Source organism: Dendrobates tinctorius, unplaced genomic scaffold, assembly GCF_039654945.1.
Source record: "Dendrobates tinctorius isolate UK_male_01 unplaced genomic scaffold, ASM3965494v1 ptg000174l, whole genome shotgun sequence".
Taxonomy (NCBI): domain Eukaryota; kingdom Metazoa; phylum Chordata; class Amphibia; order Anura; family Dendrobatidae; genus Dendrobates; species Dendrobates tinctorius.
The window spans coordinates 12,543,632-12,567,363 of record NW_027361841.1 but is presented as its reverse complement, the minus strand read 5'-3'; the positions used below and the strand labels follow the sequence as shown (position 1 = coordinate 12,567,363).

General features: G+C 40.8%; 1 protein-coding gene across 4 annotated transcripts in view; it reads right to left on the bottom strand.

Annotated features, from left to right (window-relative positions):
- CACNA2D1 (calcium voltage-gated channel auxiliary subunit alpha2delta 1) overlaps positions 1–23,732 on the bottom strand; it is a 1,206,813-nt gene that overhangs the window by 927,270 nt on the left and 255,811 nt on the right. For all 4 annotated transcript variants that reach the window (XM_073551318.1, XM_073551320.1, XM_073551319.1 and 1 more), the window contains exon 3: positions 5,294–5,410. In XM_073551318.1, the coding sequence (XP_073407419.1) occupies positions 5,294–5,410 (117 nt within the window). The remainder of the gene's footprint in view (positions 1–5,293; positions 5,411–23,732) is intronic.

Here is a 23,732-nt window from a genome sequence, read left to right as displayed (position 1 = left end):
GACACCATAAAGTGCCACACAATATTAGTATGGAGGAAAGAAAAGCCATACAATCCTTAAAAGCCAACAGCAATATCATCATCAAACCAGCAGACAAAGGAGGAGCTGTAGTCATCATGAACATGACAGATTACATCAAGGAAGCAAACAGACAACTCTAGGATATAAAATACTACACTCCACTTCAGGAAGATCCCATCAAAAAATACACAGAGGAACTGACACTTATCATCAATGGATTTGATTCTACTTCATCCTCACTGCTGGAACTAATACCAAACAATCTCCGAACAGCTACCTTCTACACGGTGTCTAAAATACATAAAGAAGGTAACCACCCCTGGAGTCCCATCATCTCTGGTATTGGGACATTAACTGAGACTCTCGGGCTGGGTGTAGAACATTCTGAAACCCTTGGTGAGGCGCACACCCAGCAATATTCAGGACACCACAGATATTCTTTGCAAATTGTCAGCGCTGGGCCCACTTCCAGAGGACACGATACTAGCCACCATGGATGTAGAGTTACAATTTATACTGACAGTGTATTGGCAGCACCATGGGGAACAAAATGTCCACACAATATGCAAACTTATTAATGGAGAAACTGGAGAAGGAATTTTTGTCATCTTGATCTGTTAAACCTCTCGCATACTTCAGCTACATTGATGATCTGCTAATAATCTGGACAGGTTCAAAAGATGATCTGCTTACCTTCCACAATAACTTCAACAAGTACCACCCAACCATCAAGCTCACCCTCAACTTTTCAAAGACCCAAATACATTATTTAAATATGACCATATACATCAAGGACAACACCATACAAACATCAATTTACCATAAGCCCACAGGACGTCTGGCATATCTTAGATGGAACAGCTTTCATCCAAGACACAAAAAAAATTCATCATCTATAGTCAAGCTCTGAGGTATATTCTGATCTGTTCAGACAGTAAAGACAGGGAACTACAGCTGCTATCACTGAGGAATACATTCCTGCAGCAAGGGTATCATCAACTGGTAATAGATGAACAGATCCACAGGGCTACAAGGATCCCAAGAAGCAACCTCCTGGATTACAAACTGAGAGAGGACAACAAGAGGATACCTCTTGTGGTCACACACAACCCCCACATGAGCATCCTAAGGAAAATTGGTGCTGATCTCCAACCCATATTCCACAGAGACCATGAAATGAAAGACATATTCCCAGAACTACCACTTCTCTCCTATAAACAGCCCTCTAACGTAAGGAATCGCCTTGTCAGAATTGTCCTCTCATCACCATCAGTGACTGGCACATTCCCATGTAACAATAAAAAATGCAAAACTTGTACCCACATGTTAGCAACAAATATAGTTTGCGTACCAAACACAAATCAGGACTATAAGGTCATTGGTTATTTTTCATGTACATCCTCCAACGTGGTGTACATGATACAATGTACGAGGTGCCCTGGAAGTATCTATATTGGGAAAACCATGCAAAAACTACAAACTAGGATGATAACAAACCATCCAAAGCACAATGTATGATAGAACACCCCCTCGACCCATATCAGTGATAGGTAATAGAGGGCTTCCACAGGACACTCCACATTAGAATTTGATAACCAAAGACACCATAAGGAGTACAAAGTCCAAAGAATATAAAATATATAATTTTATTAGACATAATTGTCACAAACATGAATACATACAAAAGGATCAGGTAATGAAGGCAAGGTCACAGATTAAATACCATGTAAAAAATGCCAAAGTGCATTATACCACCATGGCAATAGATTATAAAAGTACTGGCCAGTATATGTACTAAATCCCCCACTGTTGGAACCGGCCAAAATACAATTAAATATACATCATAAATAAATGCCCCAAGTGCTTACCCATAAGCGATATGAATCAAGACCAAAGCCCCACGCCACTGACGCGCGTTTTGCTGCTCTTTTTCAAGGTGCCGGTGCCTATGATGTGTATTTAATTGTATTTTGGCCGGTTCCAACAGTGGGGGATTTAGTACATATACTGGCCAGTACTTTTATAATCTATTCCCATGGTGGTATAATGCACTTTGGCATTTTTTACATGGCATTTAATCTGTGACCTTGCCTTCATTACCTGATCCTTTTGTATGTATTCATGTTTGTGACAATTATGTCTAATAAAATTATATATATTTTATATTCTTTGGACTTTGTACTCCTTATGGTGTCTTTGGTTATCAAACTAGGATGAATCTACACAGACACACAATCAGGAATAAAATGGACACGCCTATGGGAAAACATTTCTCTGGACCTGGGCACAGTATGACAGATTTAAAATTCTTAATACTTGAAGGTCATTTTAAAAATGACAGAGAAAGAAAAATTTGTGAATTCAAACTATTGAAGATATGCAATTCTTTAAACACTAGGACTCAATTTAACACCTGGATTTATGACTCACTATATGGATACAATACACACCTCCATCAGACGGACTCCAGATAACTAAGAACATCATTCCCACTGCCTCTCCATTTGTAAGAAAATGTCTAATTTGATTTCTTTGGCTTATCTTTAGGAGGCATCACCCCTTCCACCTCATGAACATATGTGCTACTGTAGTATCCCATAAATGTTGTGCTTTTTTCTTATTAATCTATTTGTAATTGCCTGAAGAAGGAGCCTCTGTGCTCTTATAGCTTGAAAACATATTTTCTGGTTAGCCAATAAGAGAATACTTTTATCATCAGTGGGCAGAAAAGTATTCACATAGTTTGTTACTAGACCAAAATGTAAAATTTAATAAACACCCACTTCTGCTATGTGACATTTATAATGCTGATGTCTTATGTGCATGAATAGTCCTTGGGGCCCCTCCCAGACCAAGGCATAGGTGTGTCTGCCACCACGTAACACCTTATAACTGCTGATAATGGACGAACTCCAGTGAAAGTAATGCTTAGGGCCCCGTCACACATAGCGACTCATTAGCGATCCCGACAATGATATCAACGTGTCAGGATCGCTGGTGAGTCGCTACATGATCGCTGGTGAGCTGTCAAACAGACAGCTTGACCAGCGATCAGCACCAGCGACGCCGAGCGCGTGGCATCGCTGTGTACTTTAGTTACCAGCGCGCTGATGCAGGGAGCTGGTAACTAAGGTACACATCGGGTTTCTAAGGATGTGCGTCACTTAGAAACCCAATGTGTACCTTAGTTACCAGATCCCTGCATCAGCACGCTGGTAACTAAGGTACACATCGGGTTTCTAAGAGACGCACATCCCTCAGATACCCGATGTGTACGTTAGTTACCAGCTGATTGCTGGTCTCCCGCCTGTCACACGCAGCGTTGCGTGCTGGCCAGCAGGAGACCAGCGATCAAAGAAATGTCCAGAGGTTTCCCAGAGCGATCAGCGATACCGGCAGAGGGGCCGGTCGCTGATCGCTGTCACACACAGCGATCTCGCTGGTGAGATAGCTGTTGTGTCACAAAACTTGTGACTTAGCAGCGATCTCGCTAGCGAGATCGCTATGTGTGACGGGGCCCTTACTCAAATACAGGACAATTTGGATGACAATCATAGTAAGTACAGTAGATATCAAAAGAACAATTTCATCCTATACCAATTCACCAGTTTATTCAAGACAAACCTTTACACTAATGATACCGTAAGTAAATAAACAGACTAACGTGTCAGGCTGAATATGATGAAGATTAAATATTTCATTCTTATTACTTAAAATGTTTGGATAACAAAATGCGTTTGCAATAGGAAAGATGACAATTTTTGGCATTCAAAGTAATATGTGTATATAAAATATTCAATCACTGGAAGCACCTAAACCATTTTCAAGTCTCCTTACAAAAACATAAGTTTTTCTAAGGAGATGATCATTGTAACTTAACCATATTGTAACATAAATAGTTTCAAAAGTGAACTAATATGACAGAAAATGTAAATTTAAGAGATTTTCCAAGCTCTTCTTAAATGCTATAATTTCTCATATAAAATAAAAAAAAACACATACTCTGCTTGTATTCCATCAATGCTGACACAGTCTCCTGGTAGTCATCTGACATTGCAGTCTCCATTATTTTGTTTGATGGAGCTTGGCTAATAATGTAATGTGAGTGCTGGAAGACACAGTGCTAACATCATTAAAATGGCACCAATCCAAGAGGTGAGTATGTGTTTTTTCATTTATTATTATTTTGGAGACAACAGCATTTAAGAAAGGGTTATCCACTAGTGGATGGCCCCTTTAAAGTAAAGTAAAATAAAAAAAATCTATAAATAAAATTAAATATTGTTCAATTGGTTCTATAGTTGCAAGAGGGGTGAATCCGTCAGCGATTATACCTTTATCACCTATTCCACTGAGGTATAATGTATGGTATTAAGTAGGACAATCCATGGAATATAAAGAAATGTGCACTAGCATGAGCATACACAGTTCAATGAATCAGCTACTATATACCATTCATGAAAAATATTTATCATGAGACATTTAAAATGAACATAAATAAGGAAAAAATAAGAAGGAAGTTTTAAAATTGCCAAGTTTTATATCGGGAGGTCACCAGGGCTATCTCTACTGATACCTGCCGTAATATCGGCATGTATCCTGCACATGTCCTATTCTAACCTTCTCTGCAGGAATCAGTAAATGTGACTTTACCAACCCTGATTACGGTGTGGAGGTGAGAAAAGCCAGAATACCCCTGTAAAATGGAAAACTATTATATGGATAAAAGTTACCTCAGTATGAAAAAAAATATTTTTTTCTTATTCAAGTGTGATAATAGGATATGAATATCTTTGGGTGACAAGTTTTTATAATCTAAATGCATTTGAGTCTTCAAATAATCTGTTGGGTTTCAAGAAAAATTTTGCTCAATTTGGCTTCTTGGCTGCAGAAAGTTGACTGAAAAATCTGCAGATGTGCTTGTTCTAACGGGAAGTTTTTAACTCTTTTATGTCTTTTTCTGAACTCCAATGTGCTGATTTATAGACCACATCAAGGTTTAGCTGAACTTTAATATGGTCATAAATCAGCTGAGAGGAGCTCAGACAAAGACACATACATAAACTCCTGACAGATTGTCAGTCAATTAATTCTGAACCAAATATGGGCAGGGAAACGAAAAGCGTGCTAAAATGCTTAATAACACCAAATTGCAACAAATCTTTTTCCCAAAATACATGCATTTAAGTAAGAAAAATGCCCCTGAAGGTGTCCATATTCTATAATGCTGTCAAGTCTGCAGTAAAAAGCAACATATTTACAAGCGACTCACCACAAGTGCTTTAGACCGATTTCTTAGAAGTTTTTCTATATTGTTTGCAGCGCTTTCCACCAGCTGACGTGCATTATTGGACTCAACCGTGTACAAATTTTTATTTTTCAAATAAATCTAAAGCAAAAAAAAAATAACTATTAGAAACAATATATGATCAAATAAATACATTTTTAAGATCAATTAAATATAATTGTTTTGCTCTGATGTAATCATTTGAGCCGCATATAAACCAATCCATAGTACCTCTATATCCCCATAGCCTAAAAGACACAATTTATAAAAGTAACATACTTCAAATCAACTCAGAAATGTCAATTATAATATGTAATTAACATATATGAGGTGACGTTTAATACAAATTAGCCTTTATTTTTTCATTATTTGAGATGCCATTAAATATAAATTAACCTTTACATTAGTTTTTTCTTAATAAAATTGAATGATTATTTATTCTAAAACAGAGATGGAGACAATGTTAGTGACTGTCATCTCCCTTATAGCATCTTAACTGTGGCACCGACATCATAATGGAAAGCATATGTTATTGTTCCATGATTACACATTTGATGCAAAGTGCACCTTGACCTGATTTTCTACAACATCCTGTTCTTTAACCTATTCATTCACCACTTTGCGATTTTCCATTTTTGCACTTTTGTTTTTTGCTCCCCTTCTTCCCAGCGCCATAACTTTTTTTCATTTTTTGGTCAATGTAGCCGTATGAGGGCTTGTTTGTTGCGGAACTTTTGAATGGCACCATTGATTCAACTATATATTGTACTGGAAAATGGTAAAAAAATGCCAAGTGCAGTGAAATTTTATTTGTGATGCTCTCAAAATGCTAAAACTGACCTGGCAATATGATTCTCCAGGAAAGTACGAGTACGCAGAAAACAAACAGGTACAGCTTTTTTTTTACTGAAGTGATGAAAAAATATCCACAATTTGTAAGAAAAAAAAATGTTGCCGTTTTCTGAGACCCATAGCATCTTCATGGATCTGGGGCTGGGTGAGGGCTTATTTTTTGTGCCCTGAGATGACATTTTTATTGATACCATTTTGGTGTGGATACAATGTTTGGTTAATCTGCTATTGCATTTTATTGCAATGTTGCCTCGGGCTGGCGTTCATAGTAGATTAACAATGGCAATTCATTGGTGCCCCGCGATCACGTGACAGGGTCACTGATGGACAGGTCTTATGATGCACTTCCGCACGGCACGTGTTAAATGCTGCTGTTAGAGATTGACAGTGGTATTTAACTTGCTAATGTCCCTTTTAGAGGCACAACAGCTGATCAGATCAACTGTCGCTTGCAGGGAAAAATGAGGGTTCAGCGCCAGAGCCGGCATCAAATGCAGGGAGACAACTTTGAATGTACAGTGGGGAAAGAACTATTTCATACATTGACTATTTTGCAAGTTTTCCCACCTACAAAGAATGGAGAGGTCTGTAATTATTATCGTAGATACATTTCAATTGTGAGAGACAAAATCTTAAAATAAAAAGCATAAATTCACATTGTATGATGTTTAAATAATTAAATTGAATTTTATTGCATGAAATAAGTATTTGATCACCTACCAACCAGCAAGAATTCTGACTCTCACAGACCTGTAAGTTTTTGTTTAAGAAACCGTCCTACTCTGCACTCATTAACTTTATTAATTTCACTTGTTTGAACTTGTAACCTGCATGAAAGACACCTGTCCACACGCTCAACTACACTCCAACATTGCCACCATGGTCAAGATCAAAGAGCTGTGTAAAGACACCATGGACAAAATTGTAGACCTGCACAAGGCTGGAATGGGGTAAAGGACAATAGGCAAGCAGCTTGGTGAGAAGGCAACAACTGTTTGCATATTTATTAGAAAATGGAAGAACAATGTTCCTTGGTCTGGGGCTTTCACCTTGAGTGTACGGGTGATTCTGAGAAAGGTCAGGAATCTGCCCAGAACTACATGTGAGGACCTGGTCAATGACCTAAAGAGAGTTGGTACCACAGTCAAACATTACCATTAGTAACACACTATGCTGTCATGGATTAAAATTCTGCATGGCATGCAAGATCCAACTGCTCACACAAGAACATGTCGAGGCCCATTTGATGTTCATCAATGGCCATCTGGGTGATCATGAGGAGGCATGGAAAGAGGTCATGTGGTCAGATGAGGCCAAAATAGAACTTTTTGGCATCAACTCCAATCGCCGTGTTTGGAGGAAGAAGGATGAGTACAACCCCAAGACTACTGTCTCAACCATGCAGCATAGAGAGGGAAACGTCATACTTTTGGATGCTTTTCTGCAAAATAGACAGGACTACTGCAATGTATTGAAGTGAGGATGGATGGAGTTGGGTCATGCATCACAGGAAATTAACCAAATAACCTCTTTCCCTCAGTAAGACCATTGAAGGATGTATTGTGACTGGGTCTTCCAGCATGACAATGACCCAAAACACACAGCCAGGGCAACTAAGGAGTGACTCCGTAAGAAGCATTTCAAGGTCCTGGAATGGCCCAGCCAGTCTCCAGACCTGAACCCAATAGAAAAATCTTTGGAGGGAGCAGAAACTGAATGTTGCCACAGACAGCCCCAAAACCTAAAAGATCTGGAGAAGATCTGTATGGAGGAGTGAGCCAAAATCCATGCTGCAGTGTGTGCAAACTTGGTCAAGAGCTACAGGAAAACATCTGACCTCTGTAACTGCAAACAAATGTTTCTGTACCAAATGTTAAGTTCCGTTTTTCTATTGTATCAAATGCATATTTAATGCAACAAAATGCTTATTAATTATGTAAAAATCACACTATGAGATTTTCTGGACTTTTTTTAAGATTCTGTTTCTCACAGTTGAAGTGTACCCATGATAAAAATTACAGACCTCTCCATTCTTTCTAGGTCGGAAAGCTTGCAAAATCATCAGTGTATGAAATACATATTTTCCTCACTGTATCTATACATCCAAGCTAGTTAAGGGGTTAAAACACAAATTCATGGAAAAAATAACAAAAAATTACAATATATCCATTGTCTAAAAGATATTAAAATGATTCATTTTGTACTCTCAAATGACACTTATCAAGGCATCAAAATAAAGATTCAATAAGACCTTGGCCTCTAAAAGAACCTCCATAAGGAGCACCCAACTATTTAAACATTTTATAAAGTTCTTGTTTAATGCTGAAAATATAAATATCTCATATAGTTGTTTAAAATAATTATGATCCATGATTCCTATGATGAACAGGGTTAATTTGGTTACGTTATGGCAAAGGGTAGACACACACTGGTCAGTGAGGTGTTAGCTCAGTCTTAAAGGCATCTCATTAATAATTTACTGTCAATCAATAATGTTTATCCAGAATTGACATTTCTATTACAACATGAGATGTAAAAATACTACCATGGAAACAAAGAGGTATTTCAAAAGAACTGGCAATGTGCCATACATTAAAAAAGCCCTTCCATGAAGGTTTGTTTTGTATATATTCCTTATTTAGAAAATTTCAGTAATATAACAGGAAAGGAAAAAAGGGTAACTATTTTCTAGAAATAGTAAAAGAAAGAATGAGAGAAAAAAAACAATCGTAATAAACCGTAACGACAACACTACAAGGCTGTGGATTTGCGAACCAAAAGGGTTGTAAGAAGAGTTTAAAAAACAAGGGGCAGTGGTGGGGAGGGACACGGGAATGAAAGGGGAGGGTAAGGAGTCAGAAAATCCTGCTTAAAATATAGAGGTTAACTAAGCGATTTGGGAGATCAAGTTGCAATCGAGGCATGAACATTACAGAACAAGCTGTCTGTAAAGAAAAAAAAATTAATAACAAAAGAAATTTGTAGGGAGACAGAAATTAAGGATTACTGGTTGTGCTTATTTGGTGATCCTCTGAGGTGTTCAACCAGGCTATCCAGGCATTTAGAGTCTTTAGGTTTTGAGATCTTGAAAGTCTAATTTTCTCGTATATACCGATTTGGTTGGATTTTTTTTATCCATTCTTTGCAGGTAAGGGGTCTCTACATCTTTCCAGTGTCTTGCGATAGTTATTTTAGCTGCGTTGAGCAGGTGAGGTATCAGTGAGCCTTTTTTAAAGTGTAAATTTGAAGGATCCAGATTGAATAGAATGAAGCTTGACGTTAATGGGATGTCTACATTTAAGGTTTTCTTTATATGCTCTCTAACTCTCTCCCAGAAACTTTTAATGTTTGTGCATTCCTGCCAAATGTGAGACGGAGAACCCTTCTCTCTGGTGCATCTCCAGCAAAGAGGGGAGATTGAGCTGTCTATTTTATTCAATATGTCAGGTGTTGTATACCATCTTGATATAATTTTATAATTAAGTTCTTATAATCACACTGAAGATGTTAGGAAGTGGATGTTTTTGAAGATTGCATGAATTTCTTCTGGGAGAAATTTTGTGTTTAGTTCTAATTCCCATTTTTTTTATGAAATCTGGGATCTCCTGTGTTTGGGTTAGGTTCTTATTTATTTTGGATATCATTTTTCCCTTTCATTTTGTGTTCATAAATAGATTAAGAATTGTCAGATCAGGTGCTGAGGTAGAAATGTCTGGATGATAAAGATTTGTTACTTCCTGTAGAGTTTGAATTTCCTCATCTTTCAAGTGAATGTTTTTAGTGAGTGAGCTGAACTTGTTCATACATCTGTTTATGTACACCAAGGAGTAAATCGGCATGTTTCTGATAGGAATTGAGAGCCTGATTTTCCTCTTAAGAGATCTATAGTTATTAGGTATCAAATGCAAGATAGGAGTGGCTTTGCATATATGTGGAATAAGATTCATTTTTAATTTGTTTTGTGCCATAATCTGAGGGTAGTCATAGTGTATTGGTTTGTGATATTATTAGATTTAAATCTATTAAATGGGGTGGGCCATAGGTAGTGTGCAAAACCATCATGAAGATCATTGAACTCAAGTGTAACCCAAAGTTTTGTGGGACAAGGGGACTGCAGCTCACTCTTGGTATGTGAGTTGATAATCTATATCTTTCAAAATCAGGGAGATCTAAACCTCCTCTACATATTGATTTTACCAAGGTCTTAAGGTTTATCCTATGGTTTTTATCTGCCCATATAAATTTTGAAATTATATTTTTGAGTTTTTCAAAAAAATTGTTGAGGAATGTCTATTCGAAGGGTTTGGAGAAGGTATAGGACTTTGGGGAAAATTATCATTTTAAATTACTTCTGTTTTCAGGAGATAAAGAAATATGCATGATATTAGACTTGGTGAAGTTTATTTAGAAGTTGAGTTAAAGAAGCGCAACTCCGTGAGTAAAATCTGAATAGAGTTGTCAGGATCCACCAAAAAGAAAAGTATGTCATCTGCGTATGCTGCACATTTGTGTTCAACTGTGCCGATTTTCAATCCTTTGATCTTAGGGGATTGTTGTATTTTCTGCAAGAATGTCTCTAATTAGAGAATAAACAAAAGGGACGATAGGGGGCAACCTCCTAAAATTATTTGACCTTCAGCAAAATTATCTAAAATATCAATACTCTTCTTAAAGAATGGGCAATGATTGCTATTGGGGGCATATATGTTGACCAAGGTAAACAATTAATTGTGAATTGCGCACTTTGATAGTATATATATCTTCCGTCTGTGTCATATATAGCATTTTTAAGTGTGAAGGGAATTCTCTTGTTTAGGGCAGCACAGTGGCTCAGTGGATAGCACTGCAGCCTTGCAGCGCTGGAGTCCTGGGTTCAAATCCCACCAAGGATGACATCTGCAAGGAGTTTGTATGTTCTCCCTGTGTTTGTGTGGGTTTCCTCTGGGTACTCCGGTTTCCTCCCACATTCCAAAGACATACTGAAAGGGAATGTGAGCCCCGTCGGGGACAGTAATGATAATGTGTGCAAACTCTACCCTCTCCTATTGTATCATCACCCATCCCTGTAGACTGTGAGCCCTCGGGAAGGGTCCCCTCTCATTATGTACTTGTTTGTCCCTTGTCTTACACATGTTTATTATACTTGTCTATATTTCCCCTTTTCACATGTAGTAATAATAATAATAATAATAATAAACTGTAAAGCGCTATGGAATATGTTAGCGCTATATAAAAATAAAGATTATTACTGTTTATAATTATGGATACACCTTTATTTTTTTTTTAATCAGAGAATTGGCACTGAACCATTTGGTAAAAAATTTTGGGATGTTCATCCCTCTTTCGTTGAAGGTAGCAATATTTAAATCAACCATTAAAGTTTAATGGGGGTGCACTATGAAGTAGTTTCATTTTTTTTAGCAGGACTTGGGGATGGGGCAGGGTTATATGGGGTTAAAGTAAACAATGGAGGTTACAGAACCTGAGCAACATGCTCATGAATCTCAAAAGTAACCTGAGTTTTTCAGCTGGTTAGGATGTAGGCAGCGATGCGAGCCCAACCAGGTATAGATGCAAAAGGGTGGTGTTTAGGCCTGTGGGGGCATGGACCTACAGTACAGACCAAAAGTTTGGACACACCTTCTCATTCAAAGAGTTTTCTTTATTTTCATGACTATGAAAATTGTAGATTCACTCTGAAGGCATCAAAACTATGAATTAACACATGTGGAATTATATAATTAACAAAAAAGTGTGAAACAACTGAAAATATGTCTTATACTAGGTTATTCAAAGTAGCCACCTTTTGCTTTGATTACTGCTTTGCACACTCTTGGCATTCTCTTGATGAGCCTCAAGAGGTAGTCACCGGAAATGGTCTTCCAACAGTCTTGAAGGAGTTCCCAGAGAAGCTTAGCACTTGTTGGCCCTTTTGCCTTCACTCTGCGGTCCAGCTCACCCCAAACCATCTCGATTGGGTTCAGGTCTGGTGACTGTGGAGGCCAGGTCATCTGGCGTAGCACCCCATCACTCACCTTCTTGGTCAAATTAGCCCTTACACAGCCTGGAGGTGTGTTTGGGGTCATTGTCCTGTTGAAAAATAAATGAGGGTCCAACTAAACGCAAACTGGATGGAATAGCATGCCGCTGCAAGAAGCTGTGGTAGTCATGCTGGTTCAGTATGCCTTCAACTTTGAATAAATCCCCAACAGTGTCACCGGCAAAGCACCCCCACACCATCACACCTTCTCCTCCATGCTTCACGGTGGGAACCAGGCATGTAGAGTCCATCCGTTCACCTTTTCTGCGTCGCACAAAGACACGGTGGTTGGAACCAAAGATCTCAAATTTGGACTCATCAGACCAAAGCACAGATTTCCACTGGTCTAATGTCCATTTCTTGTGTTCTTTAGCCCAAACAAGTCTCTTCTGCTTGTTGCCTGTCCTTAGCAGTGGTTTCCTAGCAGCTATTCTACCATGAAGGCCTGCTGCACAAAGCTCCTCTTAACAGTTGTTGTAGAGATGTGTCTGCTGCTTGAACTCTGTGTGGTATTTACCTGGTCACTAATCTGAGCTGATGTTAACCTGCGATTTCTGAGGCTGGTGACTCGGATGAACTTATCCTCCGCAGCAGAGGTGACTCTTGGTCTTCCTTTCCTGGGGCGGTCCTCATGTGAGCCAGTTTTTTTTTGTAGCGCTTGATAGTTTTTGCTACTGCACTTGGGGACACTTTCAAAGTTTTCCCAATTTTTTCAGACTGACTGACCTTCATTTCTTAAAGCAACTCGTTTTTCTTTACTTTTTTTTTTGCTTTTTTCTTACCATAATACAAATTCTAACAGTGTATTCAGTAGGACCATCAGCTGTGTATCCACCAGACTTCTGCACAACACAACTGATGGTCCCAACCCCATTTATAAGGCAAGAAACCCCACTTATTATACCTGACAGGGCACACCTGTGAAGTGAAAACCATTTCCGGTGACTACCCCTTTAAGCTCATCAAGAGAATGCCAAGAGTGTGCAAAGCAGTAATCAAAGCAAAAGGTGGCTACTTTGAAGAACCTAGAATATAAGACATATTTTCAGTTGTTTCACACTTTTTTTGTTAATTATATAATTCCACATGTGTTAATTCATAGTTTTGATGCCTTCAGAGTGAATCTACAATTTTCCTAGTCATGAAAATAAAGAAAACTCTTTGAATGAGAAGGTGTGTCCAAACTTTTGGTCTGTACTGTAGATACGACAAAAACCTCAGGTGATTTGAAAGTATATGAGAATAAGTATAATTGTAAGTGAACAGACTCCCCGTGAGTCTTATTTGAACAGGTAATACCATAAACACAATGCAGCATTTTACAATCTAAGGATGTAACTAAAACTAGTCGATTAGACTATAATGCTAAATGCATACAACATGCCCAGACTTCTCTTATACCCCATCCCCCCGTGTGGGGAGAGGGAGGAGGAAGAGGAGAGAGGGAAGAAATGCCATGCATATACAAGAAATATATCAAACAGCTAATAACAGCATCAAAAGTAATTAGTGTCAGATTTGTAAAAAAAAAAGAAAAGCAGTGATGAGAAAGAGAAAAAACTGGCGAACATGTCAACTGGTAAATGTCTCAGCAGAAGTGTAGAGCCAAACACCAGTTTAAATTGACAACATCAGCCGACCTCTTTTTCCTCTTCCATATCTTTGTTGAGAGTTTTCTTGAGATCCTCATTCGATCTTCTCTTCTTTTTTTGACTTGGAAGGGGTTGCTGTGGACCATTTTTCAATTCTTGCAAGAGGTGGTAAATTAAGAAACACTTCCGCTGTGGCCCAATCTGGTACATGAAGATTCGTCAGGTCTAGTTTTTTTAGGACAAGTGGCAGGTCATCTGGGGTTCTGACAATCAAAGTTTTGTTGTTAAGGGGAATTGCCAAGCCAAATGGGAAAAGCCATCTATAAACAATGCCTTTGTCTCTCACTGCTCTTGTTAAGGGCTGAAGCGGTCTTCTGAAATTCAGGGTTAGCTTTGTGAGGTCTTGAAATATTTGATTCTCCCTGTCTTCAGATTCTATTTTTTTCGCATTTCTTGCTTTTCGTATATCTCCTCTTTTGGTCTGAAGCTTTGAAAACAATATAAGATGTCTCTGTCTGTCCGGTCCAGATAGCTTTGGTCTACACACTCTATGGGCTCTTTCTATTCCTAGGTCATTGTCAACATTTTTTTCCAATGGTGTTGTTGAAAATTGCACACTGCTCAAAAATATAAAAGGGAACACTTAAACAGAATATAACTCCAAGTAAATCAAACTTCTGTGAAATCAATCTGTCCACTTAGGAAGCAACACTATTTCACATAGTGTTGTGCAAATGGACTAAACAACAGATGGAAATTATTGGCAGTTATCGAGACACCCTCAGTAAAGGAGTGGTTCTGCAGGTGGGGACCACAGACCACATCTCAGTACAAATGCTTTCTGGCTGATGTTTTGGTCACTTTTGAATGTTGGTTGTGCTTTCACACTCGTGGTAGCATGAGACAGACTCTACAACCCACACAAGTGGCTCAGGTAGTGCAGCTCATCCAGGATGGCACATCAATGCGAGCTGTGGCAAAAAGGTTTGCTGCGTCTGCCAGCGTAGTGTTAAGAGGCTGGAGGCGCTACCAGGAGACAGGCCAGTACACCAGGAGATGAGGAGGGGGCTATAGGAGGGCAACAACCCAGCAGCAGGACCGCTACCTCCGCCTTTGTGCAAGGAGGAACATGAGGAGCACTGCCAGAGCCCTGCAAAATTACCTCCAGCAGGTCACAAATGTGCATGTGTCTGCACAAACGGTTAGAAACCGAATCCATGGGGATGGTCTGAGGGCCTGACATCCACAGATGGGGGTTGTGCTCACAGCCCAATACCATGCAGGATGCTTGGCATTTCTTACAGCCCACCAAGATTGGCAAGTTCGCCACTGGCGCCATGTTCTCTTCACAGATGAAAGCAGGTTCACTCTGAGCACATGTGACAGATGTGACAGAGTCTGGAGACGCCGTGGAGAGCAATCTGCTGCCTGCGACTTCCTTCAGCATGACCGGTTTGGCAGTGGGACAGTAATGGTGTGGGGTGGCATTTCTTTGGAGGGTCGCACAGCCCTCCATGTGCTCACCAGAGATAGCCTAACTGCCATTAGGTACAGAGATGAGATCCTCAGACCCCTTATGAGACCATATGCTGGTGCGGTTGGCCCTAGGTTCTTCCTAATGCAGGACAATGTCAGACCTCATGTGGCTGGAGTGTGTCAGCAGCTCCTGCAAGATGAAGGCATTGAAGCTATGAACTGGCCCGCCCATTCCCTAGACCTGAATCCGATTGAGCACATCTGGGACATCATGTCTCGCTCCATCCACCAACGTCACGTTGCACCACAGACTGTCCAGGAGTTGGCGGATGCTTTAGTCCAGGTCTGGGAGGAGATCCCTCAGGAGACCATCCGCCGCCCCATCAGGAGCATGCCCAGGCGTTGTACATTAGGGAGGTCATACAGGCACGTGGAAGCCACACACAATACTGAGCATCTTTTCCTTGTCATGAGGCATTTTCAGCCTATAATTTGATTTTCCACTTTGATTTTGAGTATCATTCCAAATCCAGACCTCCATGGGATATTCATTTTGATTTACATTGATAATTGTTATGTTTTATTGTTCTGAACACATTTCACTATGCAATGAATAAAAATTTACAACTGGAATATTTCATTCAGAGATATCTAGGATGTGGTATTATAGTGTTCCATTTATTTTTTTTTAGCAGTATAGATAACGTAGTGAATATGTCTTTGTCTAGAATATTCTCAGGAAGCCCTCTAGCTCTCAAATTTTTTCGCCTCGACCTGTTTTCCAGGTTATCTAGGTGAATTTTCTGCAGAAATTTTTCTTTTTGGTTCTCTATTAAGATTTCTGTGACTCTTGTGGCGTGCGTTATAATCTCATCAGAGCTGGTCTCTAAATTTTGTACTCTGTCGTGAGCAATATTAACATCATATCGTAGATCCGCTATCTCTTCTTTTACCACTTGGGTGAAATCTTTAAATAGGTTTCTCATGTATTAAGCCGTGGGTAGGGCTTTAATATATTCTTTTATATCTGGATCATTTTGTATAGAATCCACATCTTCATTGCTATTTGACCAATGATTGGTTGGAAGTAGGCCAAACTTCAATTTGTGCGAGGCTCTCTGAGATTTACTGCCCATAGGTGTTTCAGTGGGTGGACGTTTTTGAACTTTGTCTTCATCTTGGATTTTTTTAGATGTCTTATGAGGTTTACTTGGCTCATCAGTGTGAGTTTTAGTGGATCTTCCCATTTTGTGGCCTGATTTAATATATCTACACCGGGAGAAGTGCTAAGTGATTAAATCATGTGAGCGAACCGGTGTTCTATATTAGAATTGTACAAAAAAAAAAAAATTAGGGTGGTCAAGTGTGCTAATAGGTCTTGCAATTGCACCTGAGGTGCAGTTGCTGGCACTATGTTTATATGAGACTTTATGAGACTGTTCATCTGTATAACTTCACAAGTTATTTTACTTTTCTTTTTATTTCCCTTTCTTTCTTCTTTCGCTCAAAGATATAGAGTTAGGCTTGTGAGAATTTGTGTCTTAAAGTATGTAACATCAACTAGGAGTGCTTCTTAAGATGCAGGGGATTTATAGTTGATGTGAAAATGAGTCTCTCTTCTGTCCCTCCCTTTGTGTTTGATTTATTAGAATGGTGCCTGCCTTGTGCTATTGCTGAGAGGGGGAGGGGTCCACTTAGGGATTGAGTGTTAGGAACGGCGGAAAGCACTAAATAATTAAATAATAAAGTGCATTCGCCACTCGGGGTCCACCGTGCAGAAGGTGTTAAAACCGCTGCTAGACAATGGCAGACGCGCTATATGGCGGTATAATGCGCACGGGTTCAACGTCACCCGAGGTGCGCAGAGTGGACTCTGTTAACTCACAGAGGCGCTGTAACCGAAACAAACACTGAGCCTGTTAGACTCACAGGTCTCAGTGAAATTGCACGCACAGTATCTGGTCACAGGACATGGGTCCAAGACAGGGGATGGTGTCCGTCTAGACCGACCGTGCGTGCGGCATCGCTACTGCGGACGCCGGTAAGTGCTGCTAAATGCAGTGTGGCGGCAGACACAGCTGCTATGCGATGGTGCCATGAGAGACGTGACACCACCGGACGCTAGTGTAAGATGCGGTGTGCACAGTGGCCTATGAATTGCAACTGACTGGTTCTGACTCTTTCTCTAGTTCCCTATTCACATGCGTAATATCAGAGGGAGGGGAATCTTAAGTCAGTCACCAGAATCATACATCCTTCACCATTCACACATCTAGCAAGTAAAGTCTATACTAGCGCATGGCAGAACGGCCATGCGCGCTTTTTATAGCAGCTGGGACATTCCGTAAGCTTCCAGATCTCTGAGATGGACCAATGAGATCTGGAGCAGGACTTGAGCACATGACTCCCGATCTCCAATGGGAAATCGTCTCATGAGCATGCTCAGTAGGAGGACAGAGGGACTTAGCCCCTGGAGAGATTTGCTGCAAGGCAATCTCCTCTGTGGTAGATAAACAGCAAGAGACTGCAGATTGTAAGGGTCTGGATTCCTGCAGAGCAGATGCAGAAACCTGATGCGTAACATTGAATTTCCAAGTATATTTTCCTCTCTTGTGGAGCCTGTCAAGAGTCTGTAGCAGTAAGTTTCTGATGTACAGTGAGCTGCTGATCTGTTTCACACACTTTTAAACAATATGAGCTGATTTGCCAGGTATGGTGCTGAGCAACAAGATGGTACTGCTTCCCAAGCTCCCTGTTGATCTCCCCTCTCCCTTGTCTCAGTCACAGATATGTTTCAGCTCCCCTCTGAGCAGAGCAGCCCCCGGGGAGGTGGATGGCCTCCTGCAATCTGCAGCTGGCTGGATGCCAGGAGAAGCTCTGAGGCAGGCAGGAGCAATGTGTTGGCTGATGGAATGGAGTACACAGCCAGTCTCAGGAGGATCAGAGTGGGTGACCAGGCACTGCCAGACCAAAGTGAACTGATCCCAGGCAACTGGTCAGGAGCAAACATTCAAGAGCAATTAGCTGGGGGACAGAGGGTACACGTGGCACTGAATCCCAGGTAAGACCCACCAGAGCTTCTCCCCTCACCGCTTTAGCTTGTCTCCTGAGGATGGGTCACTTCTTTCTTTTTGTTGTAAGGATGTTTCTTTGCTTGTACTCTCCGGCAGATCTCCAGAGATTAAGTGCCCCCTTGTAAGCTGTAGTTCGAACCAGATCAGTCTTGTTGAATCCACTTGCCTTTCTATTAGTAAGGATGCAGTTTCAACTGGTTAAATTAATTTCTTGGTGCAAATTCACTTGTTTTCCTTGCCTAGGAGCAGGAGCTGTGGTGACATGCATCTGTCCTGTGTGCTAGTGATGTGTCATTCGCGAACGATCCGACACAAAGACTGGCTCCCTGCTGTGAACGATGGGAGCCGGCACCCCAGTGAGAGCCACTAAAATATCTGAATGGCTCTCACTGGGTGTAAAATCCCAGTGTTTGGCAGACGTAACTCCGCCCACCCAAAAAACTCCGCCCACTCAACAATTTAATTGGTTCCTATCAAGTGGGCGGAGTTTCTTAAGTTGGTGGGCGGGAGTTCCAACGTCTGAACAGGTATTCAATAGGGATCCATTTAGGATCCGAAAAGAGCCGGCTCTTTTTGGTGAGCGGAGCCATGAGAGCCAGATCACCAAAAAGAGCCGGACTGCCCATCACTACTGTGTGCTGCCTAGGCTACGCCCCCACAAAGATTTGTTTTTCAAATAGGTGTATGTATAGTGTAGTGTGTGTAGTGTTTGTGTGTGTGTCTTCATATACTCACCTACCGCTGCATTCTCCTGGATGCAGTGCCTTTCCACTCCTCTTCTGGGTGATGACCCCACCCTTCAGACTATTCTGCTCACTCATTGCCTAGGCCAGAAGTCTCTTTCACAATGTAAGCCTGACATTCTGACAATCCATAGACCTACATTGTGAAAGCCAGTTTCGGGTCACATAGAGCGCAGTGTGACAAAGAAAGTCTACACATGGGTGACATCTTGGAAAAGCGGAGCAGAACAGTGCTGGATCTTGGAGAAGGCAGCAGTAGGTGAGTATATGAATAAATACCCACTACATTACATACACATTTTCTCTGATTTATTAAAAAAGGTTGTTATGTTATGGCTTATTTAACTTGCATCAAACAAAGTAGTAAGTCATTTAGTATAATGAGAATGCAGACGATGCAAATTCCTTCATAGCTGTACAACTCCAAGTGAGCAAGAACTGAATGTACAACGTACAAACATAAGGTGGTGATGTCCATCAGTGCACGATAATTACCAAGTGACAATGCTGATCACTGGTATATAAATAGTTTTATTTCTAGCAACCATCATTGAAATGAAGTGTGTGCACACAATGTTCTTTTCAGGCGGGTCCACTCTGAAACATGCCTGAAAAAGCGATAACTACCCTAAGTGCCCAAAAGAATTAACACATGCATTTCTATGAAAAAAGAATTATTGGATAAAAGAAGTGACCTTACCAGTCTTCATGTGCTTTCCAATCTGAGGATACTCTACCACATTTTCTGACAAACCTCGCAATGATGACAGTATTTTCTTTCTCAAAACAAAAAAACTGAAAATGCCGTGTTCCAGATTATTATGCATAACAGAGTATCTAAGCATTTTATAGGTTGTAAAGAACTGAAAACGGTCATTTGAATTTGCAACATTAAGAGGTCACATTTACTGCAATCAAAAGCTTTCATTAAAAACATCTTAACAGGCCAAGTTACATATTAGTTTGTATTCACCTTCACAGTTCTTGTATCTGTCAGCAGGTTGCGGGATGCACTGACAGACAGGAGGCAGAGCAAGGGTTAACAGTTTTAATTGATCAGGGGGTTAACTCCTCGCAGGGAGATGAATGGTTAAGAGAGTAGGTGATAAGAACAATAAATGCGGAATAATAACAGTCCAGTTTGTAAACTTATCCTGTCCTTTATGCTCCTCAGCCAACAATGATCTGCTGGGAGTTGTAGCCCTGGCGGCGGCTGGGATAGTGGTAACAGATGGGGTCCTTTAAGCAACGACCCGTCTTCTAGCGGCAGCGGTCAGTCTCCGGTACTTTCTGCTGAGTCCCTAGTTCATAAACTGATGTGTCTGAGACAGTTAAGGCCACAGCACTGTCCGAGTCCAACGTAGATTGGCAAGTATAAACTGGCAAATCAGGGAACAAATGTCTGTCCGGTACCTGGTTTCTCTTATGTGGCACGTGCACTGTACTCATGGACACGGAGCGTATGGCACCTTGCTCTCTGGCTGTCACCAGGCACACTGCACCTCTCTCTCAAGTCCTCGCTGGTAGCGGCGGGAGTAAACGGACGCAGGCCTGCACAGCGCCGGTGTTCAAAGGATGGAGCATCTCTCTCCTGTCGTCATGTGCGCTTCCTCTTAGACCCCATGACCTAGAGGCAGGAGGCAAGGCTATCTGCTGCAGTCCATCACAGTGCTGGCGGTTCGGGTGCGAAGCGTTCTGCCTGCCGTGTTGCTCGCATGCTGACGGGGAGCCTCTCTGCAGCTTCTCTCGCTTCTTCCCTCAGCTTCCGGATGGGTTCCCAGACTAAACACGCCTCCTCTTCCTGAGTCATGTGGCCTGTCCGGTCCCCTATTCCTTCCCCTGGGAAACAGGGGATGCGGCCTCAACAGTTCCGAACCCGGCACAGCACAGGTACCCGCAGCCCAGTCTTCCTTCTTACACTCCCCCTCTCCTTTAGCTTGCCATTCTACGGGCAAGAGTTCCTTCATCAGATGTTCACACTCTTCCATTTCTTGCACCATACGCTGCCAAATAAACTGGTCTTGGTCTTAACAAGTGGGAGGTATTCCAACTGTCATCCGCTCAGTACGGCACAGTTCAGGCTGGGTGGTAGAGTCAGGTTGGGTTGTAGAGGACGGGAGTACTTCCAGGCTCAACAGAGCAGCCATCTCTGGAGTTTCAGGCCTACGTACTTCCCTTGGACTGGCGGGCGGCGAACTATCCATTTTAGAGAATGAGGTAAGTGATTCTTCCTCATCACAATCGGGAACCATGGGAGTGAGTGTTTCAGGGACACTTGGCACTTTCTCTCCTCCTTAACGATCTTGGAACAGGCAGGGACGCATCATACTTTGGTGGACTATTCGGGTATGCACCCCTTTTTCCCCTTCGGGTTGAATCTTATAAACGGGACCAGTGGATCCAATTATTGGTCATTTTAAAAATTGAAAAATAAATAAAAATATACCTAAAAAGAGTATTGGATATTTTAACAAACGTTTAATAGGTTAGAGTAGAGTAAGGCATGGCTAGAAGAGCCTACCTTGTCATGGTGGCGGCTTAAAAAAAATCAGCTGACTAAAACAAAAGCTGCTCGCTATGTATGTGATCTGGTGTTAGATGGGAACTGTTACTGTGCTATTGGTGAGGATGGGTGCAGAAGTGGAGGTTTTCCATGAGTGGGCAGTGGGACTGTGGAAAGTTTGAGGGTTAGAAGAAGAGCTGAGGGTGGAGCCTGGGTGGAGTCTCAAGGGGGCCCAAAAATTTTGACAATATCGGGCCCTGAAATTCCTGGTGGCAGCCCTGCAATGGAGTATATACAGGTCCACAGTGCCCTGACATCAACTGATTTATGCTATTCTAGTTTTTTGACCATACATATTTCAAGTCTTTCTTTCTAATACTTCTATATATTAAAAATCTACTGGGGGGGAATCCTTTGTCTCCAGTGGTCTCCTTGTCTTTTAACAGACATTTTACTATACATATTTAATGTTAATACTATTTAATAAAGTGTTTATTATGTTACTTTGGTTATTCCCTTTAAGATCTTCTCTATTTAGATATACAGTATTTGTATTTTTTTATAATACTGTTGCTATGAGATAGATATTTCTCTTTGGCCAAATACTTTACAAGGAGGAGATATCTACATAAAGTAATTTGTCAATATATTATCAGGTCATACATTGTATATACTGTATATATGTTGAATATTGCTATAGAGATAGCATTTACTTTAGCAATTAATCCGGAAGATACATTCAAGTAAGCATTGTGGGAGCAAGTTCATTACAATGCGACTACATGAATTTTAGGCCCTAAAAGACCCGTTTTACGTATAAGCAATGAGATTTGTGCCAGTAATCATTTTGATGCTTTATATTTCATTCTATCCCATGGGGCTTCTTTTTGCAGTTGGAATCTCAATTAGCGGATGTCGGTGTTGTTTACATTCCTACATCACTGTTTTATTCACTAGCTGATATAGACTTAAAATTAGCTGTAATATCACAATGTACAGTATATGTATTCAAAAGTAGTACAGTACATTTGATCTGACATTCTATTGCTGCACAGATATTTGGGGAATGAAGAAAATTTCTCTTATGTCCCTTCTCTAGATCATTTTCCAACTTTAAAAAAACAAATTAGTCATAGTTCAACTTTTCATTTTTAAGGGTAAGGCCACAAAGAACAGTTTTAATGCAGATTTGATGAGTCCAAAATGGCATGCTGTACAGTCATGGCCAAAAGTTTAGAGAATGACACGAATATTATATTTTCACATGATGTGTTGGCCTCTGGTTTTTATGTGTGTTTGTCAGATGTTTTTATCACATACAGAAATATAATTGCAATCATATTATGAGTAGCAAAAGGTTATATTGACAGTTAGAATGAGTTAATGCAGCAAGTCAATATTTGCAGTGTTGACCCTTCTTCTTCAGGACCTCAGCAATTCTCCCTGGCATGCTCTCAATCAACTTCTGGATCAAATCCTGACTGATAGCAGTCCATTCTTGCAAAATCAATGCTTTTATTTTGTCTGAATTTGAAGGTTTTTGTTTGTCCACCCGTCTCTTGATGATTGACCACAAGTTCTCAATGGGATTAAGATCTGGGGAGTTTCCAGGCCATGGTCCCAAAATCTCTATGTTTTGTTCCCTGAGCCATTTAGTTATCACCTTTGCTTTATGGCAAGGTGCTCCATCATGTTGAAAAAGGCATTGTTGATCGCCAAACTGCTCTTGGACGGTTGAGAGAAGTTGCTCTTGAAGGACATTCTGGTACCATTCTTTATTCATGGCTGTGTTTTTAGGCAAGACTGAGAGAGAGCCCATTCCCTTGGCTGAGAAGCCACCCCACACATGAATGGTTTCAGGATGCTTGACAGTTGGCATGAGACAAGACTGGTGGTAGCGCTCACCTGGTCTTCTCCGAATAAGCCGTTTTCCAGATGTCCCAAACAATCGAAAAGGGGATTCATCAGAGAAAATGACTTTACCCCAGTCCTCAGCAGTCCACTCCCTGTACCTCTTGCAGAATATCAGTCTGTCCATGATGTTTTTTCTGGAGAGAATTGGCTTCTTTGCTGCCCTCCTTGAGACCAGGCCTTGCTCCAAGAGTCTCCGCCTCACAGTGCGTGCAGATGCACTCACACCTGCC